This window comes from Emys orbicularis, chromosome 2, assembly GCF_028017835.1.
Source record: "Emys orbicularis isolate rEmyOrb1 chromosome 2, rEmyOrb1.hap1, whole genome shotgun sequence".
NCBI lineage: Eukaryota > Metazoa > Chordata > Testudines > Emydidae > Emys > Emys orbicularis.
Genome location: NC_088684.1, coordinates 61332046 through 61353901, shown reverse-complemented (window position 1 = coordinate 61353901; position 21856 = coordinate 61332046). Strand labels below are relative to the sequence as shown.

Below are 21856 nucleotides of genomic sequence, written 5' to 3'. Positions count from 1 at the left end.
TGCTGGAACTAGGAGTGTGGGGGGTGCTGCAGTCAGGGCCGGCTCTAGGATTTTTGCCGCCCAAAGCAAAAACAATTTTGGCCGCCCCCCCCCCCCCCGTTTTTTAATTACCCCACCCCCGGCCCCGCCTCAACTCCGCCCCTTCCCCAAATCCCCAGCCCTGCCTCCTCCCCCCAGGCTCTCAAACCTGGGAGGGAGGGAGGGGGAGAAACGGCGCCCGCGCCGCGGCCACTCGGAGTCTCCCCCTCCCTCCCAGGCTTGAGAGCCTGGGAGGGAGGGCGAGTAGCGGCGCGCGAGCGGCAGCAACAGCGGAGGTGACCTAGGGCGGCCGGGGCACATTTTTAGGGGCGGCATTCTGGCGCCGGCCATGCCGCCCCTAAAAATGTGCCGCCCCAAGCACCAGCTTGTTTTGCTGGTGCCTAGAGCCGGCCCTGGCTGCAGCACCCCCTGACTCGAAGTAGTTTCCATTCTATACATGGTTTAGGGTTTGGTTCAATGGCTCACAGCACCCCCACTATATAAATTGTTTCAACACCCCTGCTGGCAACGGTGACGAGACAGCAACAGAAGATGTAGAAGACTCTGCAAAGTTTCCAGCAGTCACACCATCTGGAGAGGCAGGTATTGCTCACCTGGCAGGAAGAGCTGGAAAAGAGTCTGCAGGACTTTATATGACAGCAATCAGGCACAGGGACTGGGTCTGTATAAAATTGGTCCCATGGACAGCCCAAGTGCACTCCTGGGCACCTTTGAGAGGGTGCAGGCTGGAACGGAAAGTTGGGCACTGTGGCTAGCCTCCCTCCACTTTGATTGGGGAAGCTCCCAAGTGGCCTATGTGGCTCTAAATGACAAGCAGGCATAAGACTACAAGGTGGTTACAGGTGGCTATGAGGTGGTTACAGGTTAGACAAACACCTGTCAGGGATGGTCGAGGCTAATTTGGTCCTGCTCTACGAAGGGGGGTTGACTAGATGACCTCTTGGGGCCCTTCCAGCCGTACATTTTTATGATTCTACAATTTAATGGATAAACACATTTTTCACAGCAAAATGATTTTTGTTTGCAGCAGTGTTGTTGTAGCCATGTTGGTCCCAAAATATCAAGGAGACAAGGTGAGTGAGGTAATATATTTTATTAGACCAACTTCTGTTGGTGAAAGAGGCAAGCTTTTGAGCTGCTCTTCAGGTCTGGGAAAGGTACTCAGAGTCTCACAGCTAAATACAAGGTGGAACAAATTGTTTAGCATAAGTAGTTAACACACATTAGAAGACCATTCAAGGTAATGTGGCCAGGTAACACCTCTGCACTCAGAAGACAAAAAAGTAGGGTTAGTGGGTTATGGATTGTTGTAATAAACCATAAATCCAGTGTCTTTATTAGTTACATGATTTTTAGTGTCTACCAAAGTTATGAATTGAAGTTTCGGGGCTCATCTTTTGAAGGCGTTGTGCTGGTTTCCTTTGAGGATGAGAACTGAGAGGTCAGATATGGAGTGACTGTTTTGTGAAAAGTGTTTACACATGGATGATAGGTTGTTTTTGTCTTTTATCATGTTTGTGAGTTCATTTGAGAGTATAGTGATTGTCTGGTTTCACCCAAATATTTGTTGTTGGGGTATTTAGTGCACTGGATGAGATATGCCACATGTTGTGATAGGTATGTGTAGGGCCCATGGATCTTGAAGGGTGTGTTAATTATTGTATCAATGGAGATGTCTGCAGGTTTTTGCATCTGTTATAGCAAGGTCTGGTACTGCTTTGTGTTTGTGGATCTTGTACTGTGGGGAGTTTTTGAAGGCCAGAAAATGGGAAGATTTCTTTCAGGATGTGTTCTTCACAGACCATGGGTTGTAATTGTTTAATGATACCCCATATGGGTTCCAGTGTTACATTTTTTTTTTTTTTGTCCAACAAGTAGGTTATAGAAAATTTGTTTTGGACTGGGCATGCAGCTCAGCCTATATGTGGCTTTTCACTGGAACAGAAACTACTTTTTATCCTAGAAGAAATTCCAGTACACTAACTTAGAATCCCGCAAGTGGTCTTTTTTGGTTTATAGTTGCCTCTGTTGGTTTGTAGTGGAAGAACTGTGCTGCAAGAGGTTCCCAGCCTGTGCTCGTTTCTCTCCCAGTCCCATAAGGGGGAGAGAATGCATGGAGCTAGGAAATGAAGTTAATGCTATAATGAGCTCCTGTGGGAAATTCAACAGGTTTGGAGGTGGGAGTGATCCTATGCAGACTGGCCATTTCCCAGCTCCGCTCCTGCCCAACCACTTACCCCAAAATACAGAGACCCCCCAGCTACATGCCATTCTTTGAGATCTGTGAAAGGGGGTGGGGGTGCCACTTGGGCCTATTTCTCCTCTGATATGTGCTTGCAATCCACCATCTGAAATACATGTAGGGGAGTGGAAAAATGCTGTGGTTTCACATGGGTGACCTACCACCGAGGAATAATCTTACAACACCACACCAGGATGTATGTCATGGAAGGGAGAAAATATTGATAACTGATATTCAATTTCAAGGTTCCAAGGACCCGTATATCAAAAAATGCCCCCCCCCCCAAAAAAACCCTGTTGAAAACATTATGGAGAAATTCTATTGCAATATTATTTTAAAAGTAGGATAATATTGTACTGATTCCTGTTCAGATATGGCAACTGAGTGAAGGTCCATGGTAAATGACCATAATATGCTTCCAATATAAGGGAAACAAACACCTGGATGTAGTGAGTGCACAGTTCTCAGGCTACCAGCAATGTGTTCACTCCATCTGTTTGTGCCATATATAGAGAAGGAAGGGAACAATTTTGAAATGCTTCATATGCTATATAGGTCTGATCCTGAATGATACTGACAATCAAAATTTCCAGCATCTTTCAAAAGCAGGCCCTGAGAACTTGCAATATTAGCAGATTTCAGCAAAGGGAGCTGCGAATACTGAAACAAAGGATTGTATAGAAAAAATATGACTAGTAAATTAAACTTTAAAAAAACCCTACAGATTGAAATAACTGGTGCAGACATTTACCAAACAATAACTGAAGTCCAACTTCCCTTTAAAGATCTTAACATAACAGGTTTCAATTGAAACTTAATAAGGGAGTTGTCTAAATTGGAGCCGAATATCTATGCACGTTGTTACCAATATACTGCACTCTAGTTTCAAAGCATCACTGAATAATTTACCACTTTAACTGAAACAACAGCACACTAGTGTGTAGTGAATTGGACAGAAGCATCTTTGCTTTCTGCTCAGGAATAATTAAGGACCCTATTTACACTAAATGTTCCTAACCCCTCATGCATGTGGAGGCCCCTGGAACAGCTTTCACTTGCTGGCCAACCTCAACACATGAAATCCATCTGGACCAATAAAGCGTTTTCAGTCAACCACAGGAGAGATATAAATGGGATGGAAGCTTCATTATAATTCTGCTTTCCACCTCAGTACAGCTCTTCACAAAAGTTCAAGTGAGCTGAAATCTTACCATATTTGATTATGGTAGATATTTTAAATATTGAAAATCAATACATCTTGAAGCATTGCAAATTAAATGTTTGGTCATGCTGCAACTCCTTATAATCCTCGTTTTTAGCTGTTCTGGCTTCTTGAATCACTGATAGTTTGCTTCACTTCCCAAGCATGACATCAGACACAGGAAATTTTCAGGAGTTGGAGCAATTAAGTCTTAACAGAAATAGTGTCAGGAAAGATCTTTTAATTGTCCTAATACCCCCCCCCCCAAATAAATGCTGCTGAGCCCCTCAGTCCATACACCAGATCCATGCAACTAAGAGAATTCAGTTTGTACTGTATTATGATGGAGGAGGGGTAAAACCTAAGTGAAGCTGGTGAGTATGATAGCGCCCTACGTTCAGGATAAAAGTTAGGAGCTGTTAAGCTCCTTTTTGGAGTAAGATAGCTGAAATAATAGGAGCCACAATCCAAAAAAGAGGCATCGGGAAAGGCTGGTCAGACGCTGAGCTATGTGGGTGGAGGGGGTTTTGTGGGATACTAAATGCAAATGCAGCAGGTGGGTATTATTTGGTGGAGGGGTTTGTGTCTGTGGACAGAAGCAGACCTCAAGACAAGCACCAGTAATATGGCCTTGAGAGAAAGTCAAGAGGGAGAGATCTTTGGACAAAGTGCTGGCTGAAAAGAGGCTTGGTACTGTAAGCAAAGAAACTGTCCCCTGTTTAATTTTATACGAAGTCTGGGAAACTGGACTTTTATAAAAGCTTTGTAAATAAACAGGATTGCATGAAAAACCCCTGACTCCATCATCAATTTCTCCTAAAGGAAACAACCCACAAGACCTTAAATATTGGCAGATTGCTCAGATCAAAGGGGGTAACAGTATTAGCTCAGTGAGCTGCAATATTAGGGGTTAGAAGCTTTATTTCTGGATGAAATTTAATAGCTGATAGGTTTCTATATTGTTAATAAGTTCAAACTTTAAAATATCAAATCTTTTTTCTGTCAAGTATTTATACCTCTTCAGTTCTTTCAAACATATAGAGATAGACTTTCAGCTAGGTGCATGGGGATTTAGTAACAGCTTCCATTAATATTTAATAATTTACAATAACACTAATTAAAACTCCACTGATTAGCCTATAAATTACTTTATAGAGATTGATGGAAGAAACTATCCCATTCTAAGTAAGTCACCATTAATTCAATTAGAATAAAGGTTACATAACCAGTATAAGACTGTAAATAGAGCTGAAATAAATATAGTTAAATATGACGTATTAGAGAACCACGTCTGCTCTCTGAACAATAACAGAAATAGCATAGAAGGGATGTAATCTCCAAGAACTATTGCACTTACCACACAACTGAAATTTGGAATTGTTGCATACTTGTAAGAGTATGGATACAGCAACATCTGAGCATATGCATGAAAAGACAGATAGGCTTTTATTTGTTTCCGGCGTTTGCGAAGAAAGTGAGCTACAGCCTTTACTTCAGGCTCAGACTCGGGAAAGGGACCACAGTACGTATCATCACATGGGTGAAAGGAAGCCCCCTCATCTACACATTGAAAAAGAAAAATAGCAGTGAACGTTCACAAACCGCATGTAACGATCCAATTCTGGCTTACCTTGTGCTCATGGAGAAGCCTAAAAAACAGCACACAAATTGCCATCCTACTTCTGAAAACACAGAGAACCTGCTACCTGAAAAGAATGAATGGAAGCAAACAGCCAAGAAATCAGTGGAATAGAATGCATTTTTATCCACTAGGCATATATCCTTGCCACAAAGATGACACAGGCCTCCCCCAGGAAACTGGAATTTCAACTGGCACATAGCAATACATTGATCAATTCAGAACTTCCATTCTTCATGCAAACTGAATTTCACTGTTTACGGTAGGATTATAAGAATCTAGGATCTTATGAGATTACCCTGTTTACTATTGGAGATATGTTTATTTTCATGATTCATTTAATGCTGTAACTGGAGATGAAATATCAAGAAAGTGCAAACTCTTTGGGACTCTGGAAAATAGCTATTTCTTGTAGCTGTAATATTTGACAAGACGTTTAGACAGGATGCTCTTGAGGCTTAGATGACTTGGTGGCCATTTGCTCTGCAGGGAGCAAACCATCTGCCCTCACCATAACCACTGCATACCCACGTTTGCTTAAGTATAGCTATCTTTTCAAATCCCAGCTCATGATCTTAGCTATATTCATTTTTGAATCTGCAGTTGGGGCTGGTAGCTTTTTTCCATCACTTCTGTAAGTGCCACCCCATTTTAGGTATCAAGCTGAGTAGCCATTACTATTATATTTCATGTTATTAAGGATTCCTGCAAAGCCCTGGTTTCCTTCCACTTAAAGTGAAAGACACTTATCATACAAAAGAAATTTATGAAAAAAGTACTTAAGACCCTGGCAGTAGCAAGGAATATGGTAGTCATAGTGTTATTGCTCTGCAGCTCTCTGTTAAAATGTGTAGTTGTCATGTGAAAACAGACTTCATTTACTTCAGGCTAAGCCCAGAACCTGAGCTGAGGCTAAGAAGTGCTCAGTACAGCTCAGGAGGAAGGGTACAGAGGTGACTTTCGCACTTCCTGATCCTGCAGCCTCCTGGGTCCCTGGCATAAATTAGTGCAGCTTGAAGGCTTGTCTCTATAATCCCAAGGAGCAGTTCCAGATGTCTGGACTCACTAGCATAAGGGATCCATGGACGTGGCCCTTTTTTCTAGCCTTGTCTCCCTACAATCAGGTGGGGTGGCTGGTGTATGTGCCACTGACATCTTATTGCCACCCTCAACATTCTAGTATGTTGGGGGGAAATCCTCAAATGTCTAGCCTGGCGGGTTAGTTTTAGGCAAAATCTGTGTCCCAATTTAAAAAAAAAACCCAAACCTTGTGAAACTACTGAGATTGTTTGGTATTTTTATTTAAAACAAAACCAACAAACAATCTCTCTGTGAAACCCATCAAATTTTTTGCACAACTTTTGCCAAAATAGGCAATGGTAAGAAAATTTTCTTGTTCAGTTCTTTACTGTAGGAAAATTGTTTTGAAGAACAGATCTACTTTTAAGGTAATGTAAATTAGAGAGGAACTTAAAAATGCATTTCAATAGTGCCTTGACATGACTATACTTTCATTGCCAGACAGAAATCTTGTCCATAATAAATAAAAACAATGTGTAACCTCCTGCTTCCAGATAAACCCATATCTATACTATAAATTAGTTTTAATAATGCCTACATGCTGACTGAACAACCCTGAAGAAGGCTCCTCCCTCACATAGAACCAGTGCAGAAAACAGGATGAAGAGCAGGCTCTAGTTTCTTTCTCTCTCTCTCTCTGTATAAGAATATATTTTTCTAAGCTCTCTTCTTATAATGAAGTTGTCCTGTGAATGAATGACTTCGGATAATGCAATGAGCTCACGAGTTTCCATACTGGAAGTTCTTCAAAGTTACAGACAGAATTGGGGGAGGGGGAGAAATACAGTAAACGTCAACTACTATCAAGTGTCAAAGCTACAGTCACAAGGAGAAAATAGAAATACAGTAAATGTCAACTATCTGCCTGATTTTTGTATCCTGCAGTGTTTTATTGAAACAGTCAAATCCTTCAGAACACACTGCAGATGTGCAAGGCCCAAAATAAACTGGAAATGCTGTGTTCACACAGTGTGGAAGTGTTGAAATGAATAGAGCTCATTTTCGTACAGAAGCATTGAGGTGGGATTAAGGGTGAGATAAGGAACAGTACAAGCCCCAAACTTGCTTGCATCTCCTACTTCTGCCAGTATGAGGTAATCTTCTCCACAGCCCAGCTATATAGCAGGCCTTGGGTGAAAATTCTGCCCCCAACTCCCAGTTCCCTATGCTAAGTGTTAGTGAAGCCCTTTAAATTGTGTTTGGTTTATGAGATGAGGATTTGTCCCTAAGTATTTGCCTAGTGTTTTTTTTTAAATATTATTTATACTATAAATAGTGCCTAATGGATCTGCATGAGGATCAGGAGACCATTATGTTAGGTGTTATATGCACACATGTAATAAGACAGTCCCTGTCCTAAAGAGCTTGCAGTCTGTATACTCTATCCTTTAAAACTGTTGCCGCTTCTAGTGTTGACTTTGGTTGCCCACTCCATACTTTAACTTAAAGAAATAATTGTGTTTCCCATGAGCCATAGGCTGCAAAGTGAAATTTACTAAGATCACTGATAAATTTTCTTTTTCAGTCTTCACAGAATACAAAGCAACAGAGTAAAATATAGCATCAAAGAGCTACATTAGAAGAGAAAAGAAAAGACGGTGGCACAGCAGTGTCACTTAATTCAAAGAAGAAACTCCTGGTACCCAGCCATTTGGGTGTCACACTTGGGCAGGTACTACACAAAAATAGGATTTGTGCTCACAACGTACGTACCCAGAGGCACCCATATGCATTTCAAACCCTGCCTGCAAACTGTAAACACAACTGACCCAATTAAGGAGTTTTAGAATCTACCTTCTGAGAATTCACAGTGCAGAACTTTAAGCAGATCAGGACAATGTAAGCATGGAAATATGATAATCCTTCACCTCCACTTCAGTCAGGGTAGTGAGAAGACTGAGCACGTGACTTGGAGTAAGGAACTTCAGAGTTCTAATCTTGTCTCTTTCACTGACTGATTTGTTTATCCTTGGGCAAAATACTGAACTTCTAATCAGTCTCATTTTTTGTTTCTGAAAAAAATATTTTCTTCAAAGGGATGTTCTGAAGATCAGTAAATTGCTATTTGTATAGAAGTCCCTTTAAGGATGAACTGGGGTCTCATTAGGGAGCAGTCTATGTATTTGGTGGAGCGAGGAGCAGGACTGAATGAACATGGGGAATGAATTCTGACTTAAACTGTAAGCCCATCAGGGCAGGGATATGTTGGTTTTGTTCTGTATAGGGAAAAGGACATTGCAGGAACTAAATAAATAATAGTCATAATACACAAAGCAGTCCAGATAGCATTGTTACAGGGCAACAAATCCATTCTGCATAGAAAAGAAAGATTTCACTCATTCAGAAAAGACAAATGTCTTTCAGAACCAAGGAACAGGAATTTGTATTTCAATGCAGAGGTGAGGGGCAAGGGAGTTAAGGGAAACTGAGATAGATCAATTGGGGACTGAAAAAATGTGAGTGGGTATTAATAATATAAGATACAATAAAATATTCCTCCAATGATATGACAAGAGAACTGCCCACTCCAACGTGAAAGCAATAGTTTCTTTTGTGCACATACATTTGTTTTTCAAAATATCTGTGGCTAGTGGTCATAAATTTAAGCAAAGAATGATGCAACAGCATGGGCTGTATCTTTGGATTAGTTCGGCTTTGCATCTATACCCTAAAATTGCCCTAAATCTGGGGGTCAGTTCTGGGAATCCCTCTCCCCTACATGGGGGATTCTCAGGTTGCATTGACCTGTTATAGCTGCTCCTATACCAACCCCCTCCCTGCAGCCAGTGGAGTGAGTGGTCCAATTTAGGGGTGTTCTACACTAGAATATTAGATTAACCCAGCTACATCACTCAAGGGTGTGAAAAATCCACACTCCTGATGGACGTAGTTAAGCTGACCTAAGTCTCCATGTAAACTGTGCTAGGTTGATGGAAGAATTCTTCCATTGATCAAGTTACTGCCTCTTCGGGAGGTGTATTACCTGTGCCAATGGGGAAACCCTTCCTGTCTCCAATGAAATGCTACAGTTGGCACAGCTGCTACAACTGTGCTGGTGAAGTGTTTCAAGTGTAGACAAGCCCTTAGTGATCCCAGAGTGGCAGAAAAGCCCTTTGAGGCCACAGGTATCCATTTAGGGCTTGTCTACACAAGGACACTCAGGAAAATTAAACCACATTAAACCCACGTGTGTATGTCCTTACTCAGAATTAAAGTGTCATCAATTAAGTTTACCTTAATTCACTTCCAAAATGGAGAAAGCTAAACCAAATTAAGGCCACTTTAATTTTGAATAAGAGCATCCACACCATGGTTTAACGCTGTTTAACTTATCTACTTGAAATTCACACATTTAGTTAATTTGGATTAATTTTCCTGAATGTCTCTGTGTAAACGAGTCTTAGAGTAGCCTTAAAGTTGCTCTAAATTGCTCCAGAGAACAGCACAGATTTGTCCAAAATCAGGGGAGCACAAAGATGGCCTTTGCCTCGTCCCTCCTAAGCACTGTCGAGTGCCTCTTTATCACAGCTCAGGACATGGGCCCATGTTTAGGCTCTAGCACAGGAAACAAGTGGGAAGTAACAGACTGGAATTGGGTTGGAGGGAGTGAGATGGTAAAAGCAGAAATATTAACAAGATAGGCAGTATGGGAGAAGAGGAATGGAAGCAACAGTATAAAATTTAAACAAGTAGATTTAAGGGCTCATAATATATGCAAAAGATGGTGTCAAAAACTGTAAGTGTATTTTACTTGATTTTCTAATGTTTCTGTTCTGTCCTTCCTGACTTGCCATCACTATGATTAATACTGCTTGCCCAATTTACTTTTCTCCATAAAATTTGCTAAATTATGTAGAGATAAAAATAACAAATCACTAGATGGCAGACTGTGGAGCCCTTACTCCTAGCAATGACTGAGCATTTCCTCATGCAACTAGTCTCACTGCAAGTAATGAGACTATTTTTATTATTTGTATTACAGTAGCATCTGCAGGCTCCAAGCTGGATCAGACCCCCAGATTTAGGGCATTCTTTCAAAAAAGAACTAGATACGTTCATGAAGGATAGGTCCATCAATGGCTATTGGGCAGGGATGGTATTCCTAGCCTCTGTTTGGTAGAAGCTGAGAATGGGTCACTTGATGATTACCTGTTCTGTTCATTCCCTCTGGGGCACCTGGCATTGGCCGCTGTCAGAAGACCGGATACTAGGCTAGATGGACCTTTGGTCTGACCCAGTATGGCCGTTCTTAAGTTCTTATGTTGTGCTAAGCACTGTATAAATACATAATAAGAAACAATTCCTGCTCTTAAGAATTTACAGTCTAAATAGACAATTCAGAAGGAGGGGAAACTCAGGTGAAGAGACTTACCCTTACCCAAGGCCACACAACAGAAAGGAATAGAACCCTGGTCTTCTAGGTCCCACTCTAATGTCCTACCTACTGCACCACTACTTGAATATATAGGTATATGCCCATTTACATGTATAAAGACTCTACAATCTAGATTATAAAATGCCATTTCCAGTTCAAGGGATCCATTTCTAATAATCTGCTATAATTCATTATTTTGAAATTAATCTATATTAAAGCAAAATTTAGGTCAGTTTCTGTTATAAATATTTATATAATAGAGTTTAAAATTAATCTCTATAAAATTAAAAGTAGCTCTTTGTTTCTTTTATAAACCTCCACTAATAGCCACCTTGGACTACTAAAAGATACTTTGTCTCAGCAAGGCCAGCAAAACATCTGAAGTCTCTAAGCCAAAACATTTTAGAAACATAAATAAAAAAAGTTAGGAATTAAAAACAAACAAACAGATCAGTTAACACCATGAGCCACATTCACCATTGTGCACCAGCTCATTCTAGCAACACAAAGCAAGCTGTAAGACTGGCTTAATTGGCTTCTTAAACTGGGTTTACAGCTGCTTTGCATCACTGGAGCAGTGCAAAGCAATTAGTGCAATCTCCTTTCTCCACTTTTACCAAATTTCCCAGATAAACTCTACCTTGGGGTGAGATGTGGCACCTGATAAACTTGGTTTCTTTTTTGAGAAGTTAGGAGGAACATTCACAATCTAGCCTACAATATAATGCAGGGGTGGCCAAACTTACTGATCCTCCAAGCCACAAAGGACAATCTTCAGAAGTTCAAGAGCTGGGGCGTGCCTGCTGGGGCTTGGGGCTTCAGCCCCACTACTGCTGAAGGCCCAAGCCCTGGCAGGCATGCCCTGCGGGGCTGAAGTCCCAAGACCCCCCTCCCGCTGGGCAGAAGCCAGAGGGGATGCATGGGGGAGCACAGGGGGTCATGTGCCCCCCAAGATTTTTGCCAGGATTTGCTGGCCCTGCTCAGTCGCATGGTGCCACAGGACCCCCTCCCTGCATGGCAGCTGCTGGAGCTGGCAAACTGGGAGCTACGCCCTTCGGGAGAGGCAGCAGCAAACAGCTGGGAGCTGCAGGGAGAGCAGTTGCTTTTGTTGCTGCCTCTCCCAGCGGAGCTAAAGGAGCAGCCCCTCCCTAAAGCTCCCAGCTGTTTGCTGCTGCCTCTCCACATGGAGCTAACACCTGGGGGCTGCTGAGGGTAAGGAGTGTGTGATTTAAGCTGTTCGGGGGAGCAAACCGATAAATTGTGTCTCCCACTCTCAGCAGGCACCAGTCATCTCTGGCAGAAGCCACTAGCTCCACTACCCTGCTGCAGGGTAGAAGCCCTGAGCTCCCCGCCCCCGTCTGGAACATGGGGAATGGGCAGGGGGTGCCCCATGAGCTGCATTTTAACGCATGTGGCTCGTGAGCCATGGTTTGGCCAATGGGACACTAGCTTCAATCTTAACTATGGAGAGTCTACTGCTGCTGTAGAATTTTCTGATCTATTCAGTGCTCTGGACAGTTAAATCCAGGATGACATTGTTATCCACATTCAGGTTATTTCCAGACTTACCACACCATTTCACTTTCCAGTTACGATTAGCATCTACACCATGGCAACGAAACTGTGAGTTCTTTGACCTTGTTTTTCTCCAAAATCGATCCTAGTTATAATTTTTAAAATAATGAAAATAATTGACTACATGTTGATAAAACAACTATGTACATATAACAAATCATCTATGTTGAAGATGCTCAGTGCAATATTTTAACTTTCTTACAAGTCAATTATATCCTTAGGTTACATATAATAAAGTGGTGGATCAGATCATTACAGCATTCAAATGAGACTTCTGTCTATAGTCATTCCATCTTTTGGATCTTAATATGTTTTCAGAAACATTGGCCAAACTACTTACATTGGTCCAGCTAAAATGGTATCCATCCACATTAAATACTGGCATGATGTAGAAATACAGCTGATTTAGCATCCTTCTCATGGCGGGATCACTCTGATATGTCTGAAGAGCCTAAAGGAGGAAGTAAAATAGAAGTAGTTTCTATAATAAACTGACTGTAGGCAGTTAGTACTACCGCACGGTTTACTTCTGTAACAGGGGCTTGGCCTTATTGCATTACTGCTATTCCAACAACTGTGCTTGAATGAAGTATTGTCTGTCCATAAATGAGACTAATAGCAACACAGTAATGAGAATATATTCAGAAAATACTTTCAAAAGGAGATCATCCTATTGTTAGTTAATTTCAAACAGACAGGAGAATACTGGAAACTACTTGCTCTAAACAGAAACAAGTGCATTGAGCATTGGTGAGATGGCTGGGCAAAGGAGCTAAAAGTCAATGGACTAGAGCCTCGGCTGACATGAATCAGTGTAGCTCGCACTAAGTCAATGAAGTTATGCCGATTTGTACCAGCTGATTATAGCACTTAATATTGGTGAGGTCATGACATATGAAAAGGTATCTAAAGGCAAATGATAATGGTCACATCATATGTGAGACAAAGATCTCTTAAATTCAAAACCATCAACCCAAATTACTTGTCCACTTACAATTGGGCAAATCCTGTAGCCTGCACCAAGCCTGAGTACCATAGGTTGAACCAGTAACTGAAGGTGGAGGAAGCAATTCTTCACCTCTGCCAGACGCAGGAATGCAGTAGCCCATGCATGTGCTGCGTTCCTGAACAGAGTTCTGGTTGGTCTATGTATTTGCAATTCCACCAGCCCCACAGATTCTCCTCCATTGTATGCAGAAGTGTGCAATCCTTGTGTAACTACCACCATCACTGGGCATTAACTACAGTGTTAAGGCTCCAACACAGTAAAATGCTTAATCATGTGCTTAACTTTGAGGGAAGAAAGTGTAACACATTGAACATAGGCTACATAGGCATGCTCCCAGCATCTGGCCACCCTGTGCAATGTACCCACATCAGTTCTATTCTACTGAAGGTCCTCAAGGCCCACACAGGAGTTGTGGTGGGAAGAGCAGGATTTACTTAAAATTGATGAGAGCTAAAATTGTTACTCACAAATGCTAGGGCTACAGTATCAGGTCAGGGAATTTAATACCTATGCAGCTTGGTCCTGCAGATGCTCCAAGTGTGAAGCTCCCATTGAAGTCAAAGGATGTTATTCTGTGTGATGTAGCTACAAGAATGCTCCCATAAATTCACAGCCAGGGATATTTAGGTTCGATATTAAGAAAAACTCTCTAACTGTAAGGATAAGTACGCATTGCGACAGATTACCAAAAAAGGGGTGGAATCCCTGTCACTGGAGGTTTTTCAGAACAAGTTTGTCAAGCGCCTGTCATGGATAGTCTATGTATGTTTAATCCTGCTGCAGCATGGGGAGGGAGATGGACTAGATGATCTCCGGAGGTCCCATCCAGCCTCTTCATTTCTACGGTTCTATAATTGGACTTGTCTGGGGACAGAGGTACTGGACACAACTTTTCCTCTATAGCAACCATGTTATTGTTTCTATGATCCATTTTTCTATACTATCTTTGTTAATATTAGAAAGCCACTTCAAGGCTCCCCATCAACATGGTTACAAATCTTTGTATTAGTGACACGGCTCTGCTGGACTAGCAAAAGATAATTTTGTCAGAATGGAAGGCTATGGTTACTCCTGCAGTGATGGCTTAGAAAACCAAGACCCTGATCCTTTAGACTTAAACATTTGCGTATTTATGCAAATTGAAGTAAATGGGGCTACTCATACATGTAAAGATATGCATGTGCTTAAGTCCTTGTAGGATAAGGGAAATGATAGATGCTGTAAAAGTTCTGTATTGCAATGAAACAAACTCAAAATGTGGGTTAGAGCAACTGAGCATCTCTTCCAGGCTTTTTTGTAGGGAGAGAGGATTTAGTTGGGGAAGGGATAGACTTTTTTGCCGTCTTATGTTTTCTTCTCATTACCAAATGCTATCAAGTATGGTGGAAATCATGTCCCTATAATGAGGATTTCCATGTCAAAGATATTGAGTTTGAAATAGTCTCTACTTTTTGTTTTCTGTATAGTGTTCTTAGGCTTCAAGTCACATACTGTAATTGTGCTCTTTTATAGGAACTGTTTTTTACCTTCAGTATTGCGATGTATATTGTATTACCAGATTGACATAATATGATACATACTCTTTAAAAATCACACTGTAGTGCTTTTGGATGTCAGATTCTTCCTCAGCAGGGCACCCAAATAATATTTATAAAATATAAATACAGTACATAACAAAATTTGTCATGAAAACTCAGAGAAAAAATTAAAAAGTAAACTGACAAGGGTCATATGCTTTAAATTATATGAATAGTTGTAAAAGGGTGGCCGGCCATCTTTGCAGGACCAGGAAGCCAGGGGGTAGCCAGTCCTGTTTAATTAGTTCCACCCTGCCACACCTGGGTTGGGTACAGGAATTAAAAAGGGGGGAAGCCAAGGAGCTAGGGACTGAAACTGGATCTGGAATGTATGCCCAGCAGTGGCAGTCATAAGAACATAAGAATGGCCATACTGGGTCAGACCAAAGGTCCATCTAGCCCAGTATGCTGTCTAGTGGCCAATGCCAGGTGCTTCAGAGGGAATGAACAGAACAAGTAATCATCAAGTGATCCATTCCCTATTGCCCAATCCCAGCTTCTGGCAAACAGAGGCTAGGGACACCATCCCTGCCCATCGTGGCTAATAGCCATCGATGGACCTATCCTCCATGAATTTCTCTAGTTCATTTTTTTGGACTCAGTTATCAGGCCTTACGGCAATAAAAAAATGCTGTCTTCATATGTACAAATCATTGAATCAATAAAATTATATTTCTAATAATAGAGTTAGGGCTTCAAGCGATTAAAAGAATTAATCACAATTAATCACGTGATTAATCGCACTGTTAAACAATAAGAAAATACCATTTATTTAAATATTTTTGGATGTTTTCTACATTTTCAAATATATTAATTTCAATTACAATATAGAATACAAGGTGTACAGTGCTCACTTTATATTTATTTTTGATTACAAATATTTGCACTGTAAAAAAACCCAAAAGAAATAGTATTTGTCAATTCACCTAATACAAGTACTGTAGTGCAATCTCTTTATCATAAAAGTTACTTACGAATGTAGAATTATGTACAAAAAAACTGCATTCAAAAATAAAATAATGTAAAACTTTAGAGCCTACAAGTCCACTCAGTCCTACTTCTTGTTCAGCCAATCGCTCAGACAAACAAGTTTGTTTACATTTGCGGGAGATAATGCTGCCCGCTTCTTGTTCACAATGTTACCTGACATTGAGAACAGGTTTTCGCATGGCACTATTGTAGCAGGTGTCGCAAGATATTTACATGCCAGATGCGCTAAAGATTCATATGTCCCTTCATGCTTCAACCACCATTGCAGAGGACATGCATCCATGCTGATGATGGGTTCTGCTCGATAACAATCCAAAGCAGTGTGGACCGACGCATGTTCATTTTCATCATCTGAGTTAAATGCCACCAGCAGAAGGTTGATTTTCTTTTTTGGTGGTTCAGGTTCTGTAGTTTCTGCATTGGAGTGTTGCTCTTTAAAGACTTCTGAAAGCAAGCTCCACACCTCATCCCACTCAGATTTTGGAAGACACTTCAGAATCTTAAACCTTGGGTCGAGTGCTGTAGCTATCTTTAGAAGTCTCACATTGGTACCTTCTTTGCGTTTTGTCAGATCTGCTGTGAAAGTGTTCTTAAAATGAACAACATGTGCTGAGTCATCAGCTGAGTGTGCTATGACATGAAATATACAGCAGAATGTGGGTAAAATAGAGCTGGAGACATACAATTATCCCCCAAGGAGTTCAGTCACAAATTTAATTAACGCATTATTTTTTTAATGAGCGTCATCAGCATGGATGCATGTCCTATGGAATGGTGGCCGAAGCATGAAGGGGCATATGAATGTTTAGCATATCTGGCACGTAAATACCTTGCAATGCTAGCTACAAAAGTCCCATGTAAATGCCTGTTCTCACTTTCTGGTGACATTGTAAATAAGAAGTGGGCAGCATTATCTCCTGTAAATGTAAAACAAACTTATTTCTCTTAGCGACTGGCTAGATGAGAAGTAGGACTGAGAAGACCTGTAAGCAATAAAGTTTTGCATTGTTTTGTTTTTGAGTGCAGTTATGTAACAAAAAAAAAATCTACATTTGTAAACTGAACGTTCACAATAAAGAGATTGCACTACAGTACTTATATGAGGTGAATTGAAAAATACTGTTTCTGTTGTTTATCATTTTTACAATGCAAATATTTATAATAAAAAATAATAATATAAAGTGAGCAGTGTGCACTTTGTATTCTGTGTTGTAATTAAAATCAATATATTTGAAAATATAGAAAAAAATCCAAAATATTTAATAAATTTCAACTGGTATTCTATTGTTTAACAATGCGATTAAAAATGCGATTAATTGCGATTATGTTTTTTAATCGTGATTAATGTTTTTGAGTTAATAGCGTGAGTTAACTGCGATTAATTGACAGCACTAAATAGAGTTAGTACAGATGGGGATACAGGTAGCATTAGTTGGGATCTCAGCACATATTGGGATAACAGGGAATGAAATGGTGGACAAGGCAGCTAAAAGCGCTGTAAGAAATAGACGGACTGACACAGAAATACCCTTGAGTAAACAGCAATTCAAAAGCCTAGTGAAGAAAAATTTAAAAGAGGAATGGCCAAAAATTTGGATCAATGAAAAAAGAGGAAGAGGAATTTTTGAATTGTGTTCTAGAGTTGAGGATAAGGACATACTTCAGGGCCCTGATTGGACAAATGAAATGATTTTGTTTAGAGTACTGACTGGCCATTATGGCTTAAACAATTTCCCCCCCCCCGAATAAACAACCACAAAGCTGGGCTATGTGCGTGCTGTAACTGATCACCTTTTATGTGTTTGTAAGGGCTTTGGTAAAGGAAGGGAAAAGTTACATTATGTTATTTAGTAAAAATATGGGGGAAATGCGATTGTATTAGAAAGGTGTTGTTACGTTACCTGAAAGACACAGGACAGAACAAGAGAATGTGAACTGCTAGCTATTTAGGGGAGTATAGCTGGTGGCAGCTATAGACTATCCAGTCAACTCTGCTTTGACATGGGGGGAAGGGGAGAAAGGCAAGGGCCGGCTGCGGAGGAGCGTAGTCAAGCTGGGTTGTGGCTGGAGAGTAGAGTAGGCTCATGAAACAAGGGGACAGACTCCAGGGAGGCAGTCCCGGGGCTGGTATTCCAGAAGAGAAACAGGGAGCAGGAGCATCAGGGAGTTCCTTGGGAGAGGCTGTCAGGGGAGGCAATAGGAACCTGGTAGGGAAAAAAGGTCTCCAGGGAGAAAGACGTGGGAAGTAGGACACAGTCAAAAGAACAAGGAAGAATCCTGCAGGAGGCCCTGAAGCGGGAGAGAATGAAAGAGACAAAAGGGAAAAATCTCCTGGGAGCTATAGCTCAGGATGTTCTGAGGAACTATTTTGTAGTTTTGCTTATGTCTGGAAAAGTGCTGTAAAAAGATTTTTGGGTCTGGCAGTGGGTCCTTTGTGGGCTGGGGACAAGCCAACATTTTACAGTTTTTTTTTTTCTTGTAAATAAAAGTCATACTGTGACTATAAAAGAGAAATAAAATGCAATGACTTAAAAATGATCCCACATCTTCCTCTGCACCTTAGGCAACATCCAATTTCAAACAGTTGATAGACACAAGGGTAAATAGATTAAAAAAACCCCATGATTGGAGCTTTAAACATGTATGGATTGTACAATATTGAATCTCCTTTACTTTTTAATGCTTCTCTGTTTTGTTTTGATGATTGCTGTCTTGTGAAATGATACTGAGAGAGGTTTTGGAAGTCAATATAGTCCCAAAGCTGTACTCTTAGAAATCTCAAGTTGAGTCTTAGAATAGACTTGAATGATTGATGTGTTTCTCTTTAAAATGTTTATTTTAAAACATTTTAAAGGTTTATCTTAAAGCTTTGTAACTATCATCTGATTAAAACATAATGGACCTCGTATAGCTTTCTGACTGGTGTAAATCAAAAGTAACTCCTATGAAATAAATAGTTACCTATGTGTAAAACTGGTGTAAGTGACATCAAAATAATTTCTTTATCTTGAAAAATATTTCTCTCATATACTGTTTTTTCTTTTTACAAACTTAATGCTTTATATTTGTAACAAGACAAGACTGGCTGTGTATTACTGTCAAATGTTATGTCTTGATGGCATCCACAAGGCCTTTGCCATTTTGTCTAACAATCACTAAGGTGTATCATAAGAACAGCCATACTGGGTCAGACCAAAGATCCATCTAGCCCAGTATCCTGCCAATGCCAGGTGCCCCAAAGGGAATGAACAGAACAGGTAATCATCAAGTGATCCATCCCCTGTTGCCCATTCCCAGCTTCTGGCAAACAGAGGTTAGGGACACCATCCCTATTACTATTATACTATGCTATATTACTATACTATATTATATCAGTATCATACTATGCAACCTGCCTTTTGTAATGTGTATCAAATCCTCAAAATAATGATTAAAGTGAAAAAATACTAAGTGTTAAAACATATATTCTCATCACCATGACAAATACAACTTTTATGTCAACCACTAGTCATTTTTCTCCATTACTGTTTGTACAATGCTTTCAGAATATAAAATAATTATATTTCATATGGCTTAATCCTGTATCCCCCAAGGAAATCAATGGAAGTTTTGCCACTGAATTCACTGAGAGCCAGACTAGACCCATAAATGCTGAATAATATTAATACCAAAAAAGAAGATGATATAGGAATGGTGCCAAAAATCTGATGGAGAAAAAATAAACAGTGACTGATAAGAGAGGGCCACGTCTTCAGCTGGTATAAACCAGCAAACCTACATAATGATGATTAGAGCTATTGCTGGTTTACCTCAGCTGAGTATCTATTCTATATATAAACACACTGTGCCACAGAAATGCTAGAAGTCACCAAGGCTGCAAATCAAAGAGTATTGAATGAATGAATCTATGCAGTTTACAAAGGAAGGGAATTGATGGAAAATGACAAGGCAAGGAGACAGGGTTCTCCTTTACAATGTCTAAATTGTCGACATACTAGTTGGGCCTAATAACCATATCCTGTCCCACAATTCATTGTCTTTACATTTAAGTTAAGGTCAAGATTTGCTATTTCTGATTTTGGATTAATAATTATTAACACCGATTTAGCCAGTTACTATTTTAGCACTGAAACCTGACTCTGTTGTTGTTTCTTCAGCAATCATACCATAACACTATTTCTAATGATAGAGGCTTTTAGCTCCTCGCTCTGTGTTCAAACATCAGTCATAGCATCCTTATTGAAAGTAACTTAAGATGTTTGTTATTTTCTGTACATTTTAAATTATAATCAGGTCTGGCCTTAGGCACCAAGCAAAGCAGCTGCTTGTTTGGTCCCACGTAATTCTGTACTGATTTGGTAAGTCATGGGTTAGCCTATCTTCATCTCTGGAGACAACTCATAACTTAATCTGCTCTCCCCTCTTACATCTTTGGGATCTGCTTTTGCTTGGAGCCCTACAAATCATAAGCCTGGTGCTTGATCTATGATTCCACATTAGGTAATAAAGTGCCACTTCATGACTCAGATAGAGATCTTAAAACATAGGATCAAACTTTCAAAAGTTGGAGCTTCAACTGTGCTTGAAAAATGTTTGCAAACAAACCTTCCCTGCCATTTTGGGGTTGTACAAGAAGCATCTTCTACTGGCACTAGATCAGAAACAGCAGCTGGAAAAATGACAAAGTATTATGTCCTCCGGGGAAGGCTTAGCAGGAACCCTATGGGAAAACTCCAGAAAGGAGAAGGACCCCCTAATGTAGGTGCCTGAGACAGGTGTAGTCCAAGGTCTAGTGTGCAGAAGCAGCCAAAACGGGACATATGGTCATCCTAGCTCTCATGGAACATAGGAGTGTATTCTTCCGCTGTGCAGATGACACTGCTGAGCAATGATGGGTGTTCTCCTATGTTTCTAAAACTAATGTCTTTTTATTAAGAGAGGTATTTATAGAGGTGCTGTGCCTGCAGCTAGCTCTCCCAGCGCTCTAAAAAACCCACCTCCACAAGGGGCGTAGCTACCAGCGCTGGGAGCACTGTCTACACTGGTGCTTTACAGTGCTGAAACTAGCTGCGCTCAGGGGGGTGTTTTTTCACACCCCTGAGTGAGAAAGTTGCAGCGCTGTAAATTGCCAGTGTAGACAAGCCCATATTCACTAGTTTAAAAGCCCCTGTGTGTATTGGTGTTTGAATGTCCTAGTGATGGATAACAAATAGTGATTCTCACTGGGAAACTCCTCCTATAGGCACAACACAGCTGCACTGATACTTTTATTTCATCAAAATGCATTCATGTGGTAAAAAATGAATAGCTGCAATCTGAATGAAAGTAATTTTTACCTTCACAAGATTATTGTGGGTTGTCATGAAGAAGCAATTGACAAGTTTAAAGCACACAACAATAAAAAACGTATCTCCCTACACTAAGAAGCTGCAGATAATTTTATCTCTTTTTTGCTGCAGAGCAAAGGAAAAAATACTTTACACATTTTTCTTGTTGAACAGAACTGGACTCACTATGGACCAAAAGAGAAAAAACATTAAAAGCACAGGAATGCTTTCCACAGCTACTTATAAAACAATGCCTCAATCATCACATGCCTCATTGTGGTGACAGCGAAGTACTACACTCAACTTTTTTATCATTTGCTTAAGAGTTTATCCATTAAAATTACACTCATAATTGGGACACGATCCTGCAAACCCATGCTACCATGCAGAGCTTAGCTCCATGGAAATCCACTTGCACTAGTGGCTAGTAGCACATATTTGCAGGATCAGGCAGGGATACACATCCAGGGGACTTTTGAGCATTAGATGTGGCTGAGGTTTTGTGTTATAAGTACAAATTTTCAAATAGAAAAAAATATTCAGAGTAAAGCCAGAAGAGAGATCATTTATGATTATCTACTCTGATCTGTATAACAAAGGCCACAAACGTGTGTGCATGTGCACACACACACATTACATTTAGAACAGCCTTTCCAAATGGAAAAAAGAACAGTATTTATTTCAAAAAGGTAGGTGTGGGCCTGCACCAAATTTTTAGAGGAAAACATCCCAAACTGTGTAGTGTGGGACGAGCTTTACACAAAGGAGACCGACTCAGACAAAGAGAAGCATTCTCTGATCA

The 21856-nt window shown here is 40.5% G+C and overlaps 1 protein-coding gene across 1 annotated transcript in view; it reads right to left on the bottom strand.

The window, feature by feature from the left end:
• Window positions 1–21856, bottom strand: part of CPA6 (carboxypeptidase A6) — a 105784-nt gene that overhangs the window by 5014 nt on the left and 78914 nt on the right. Inside the window, exons 7-9 of the mRNA XM_065399337.1 lie at window positions 12492–12602; window positions 12146–12236; window positions 4840–5042 (exon numbers count right to left, since the gene is read on the bottom strand). Coding sequence (XP_065255409.1) covers window positions 4840–5042; window positions 12146–12236; window positions 12492–12602 — 405 coding nt within the window. The remainder of the gene's footprint in view (window positions 1–4839; window positions 5043–12145; window positions 12237–12491; window positions 12603–21856) is intronic.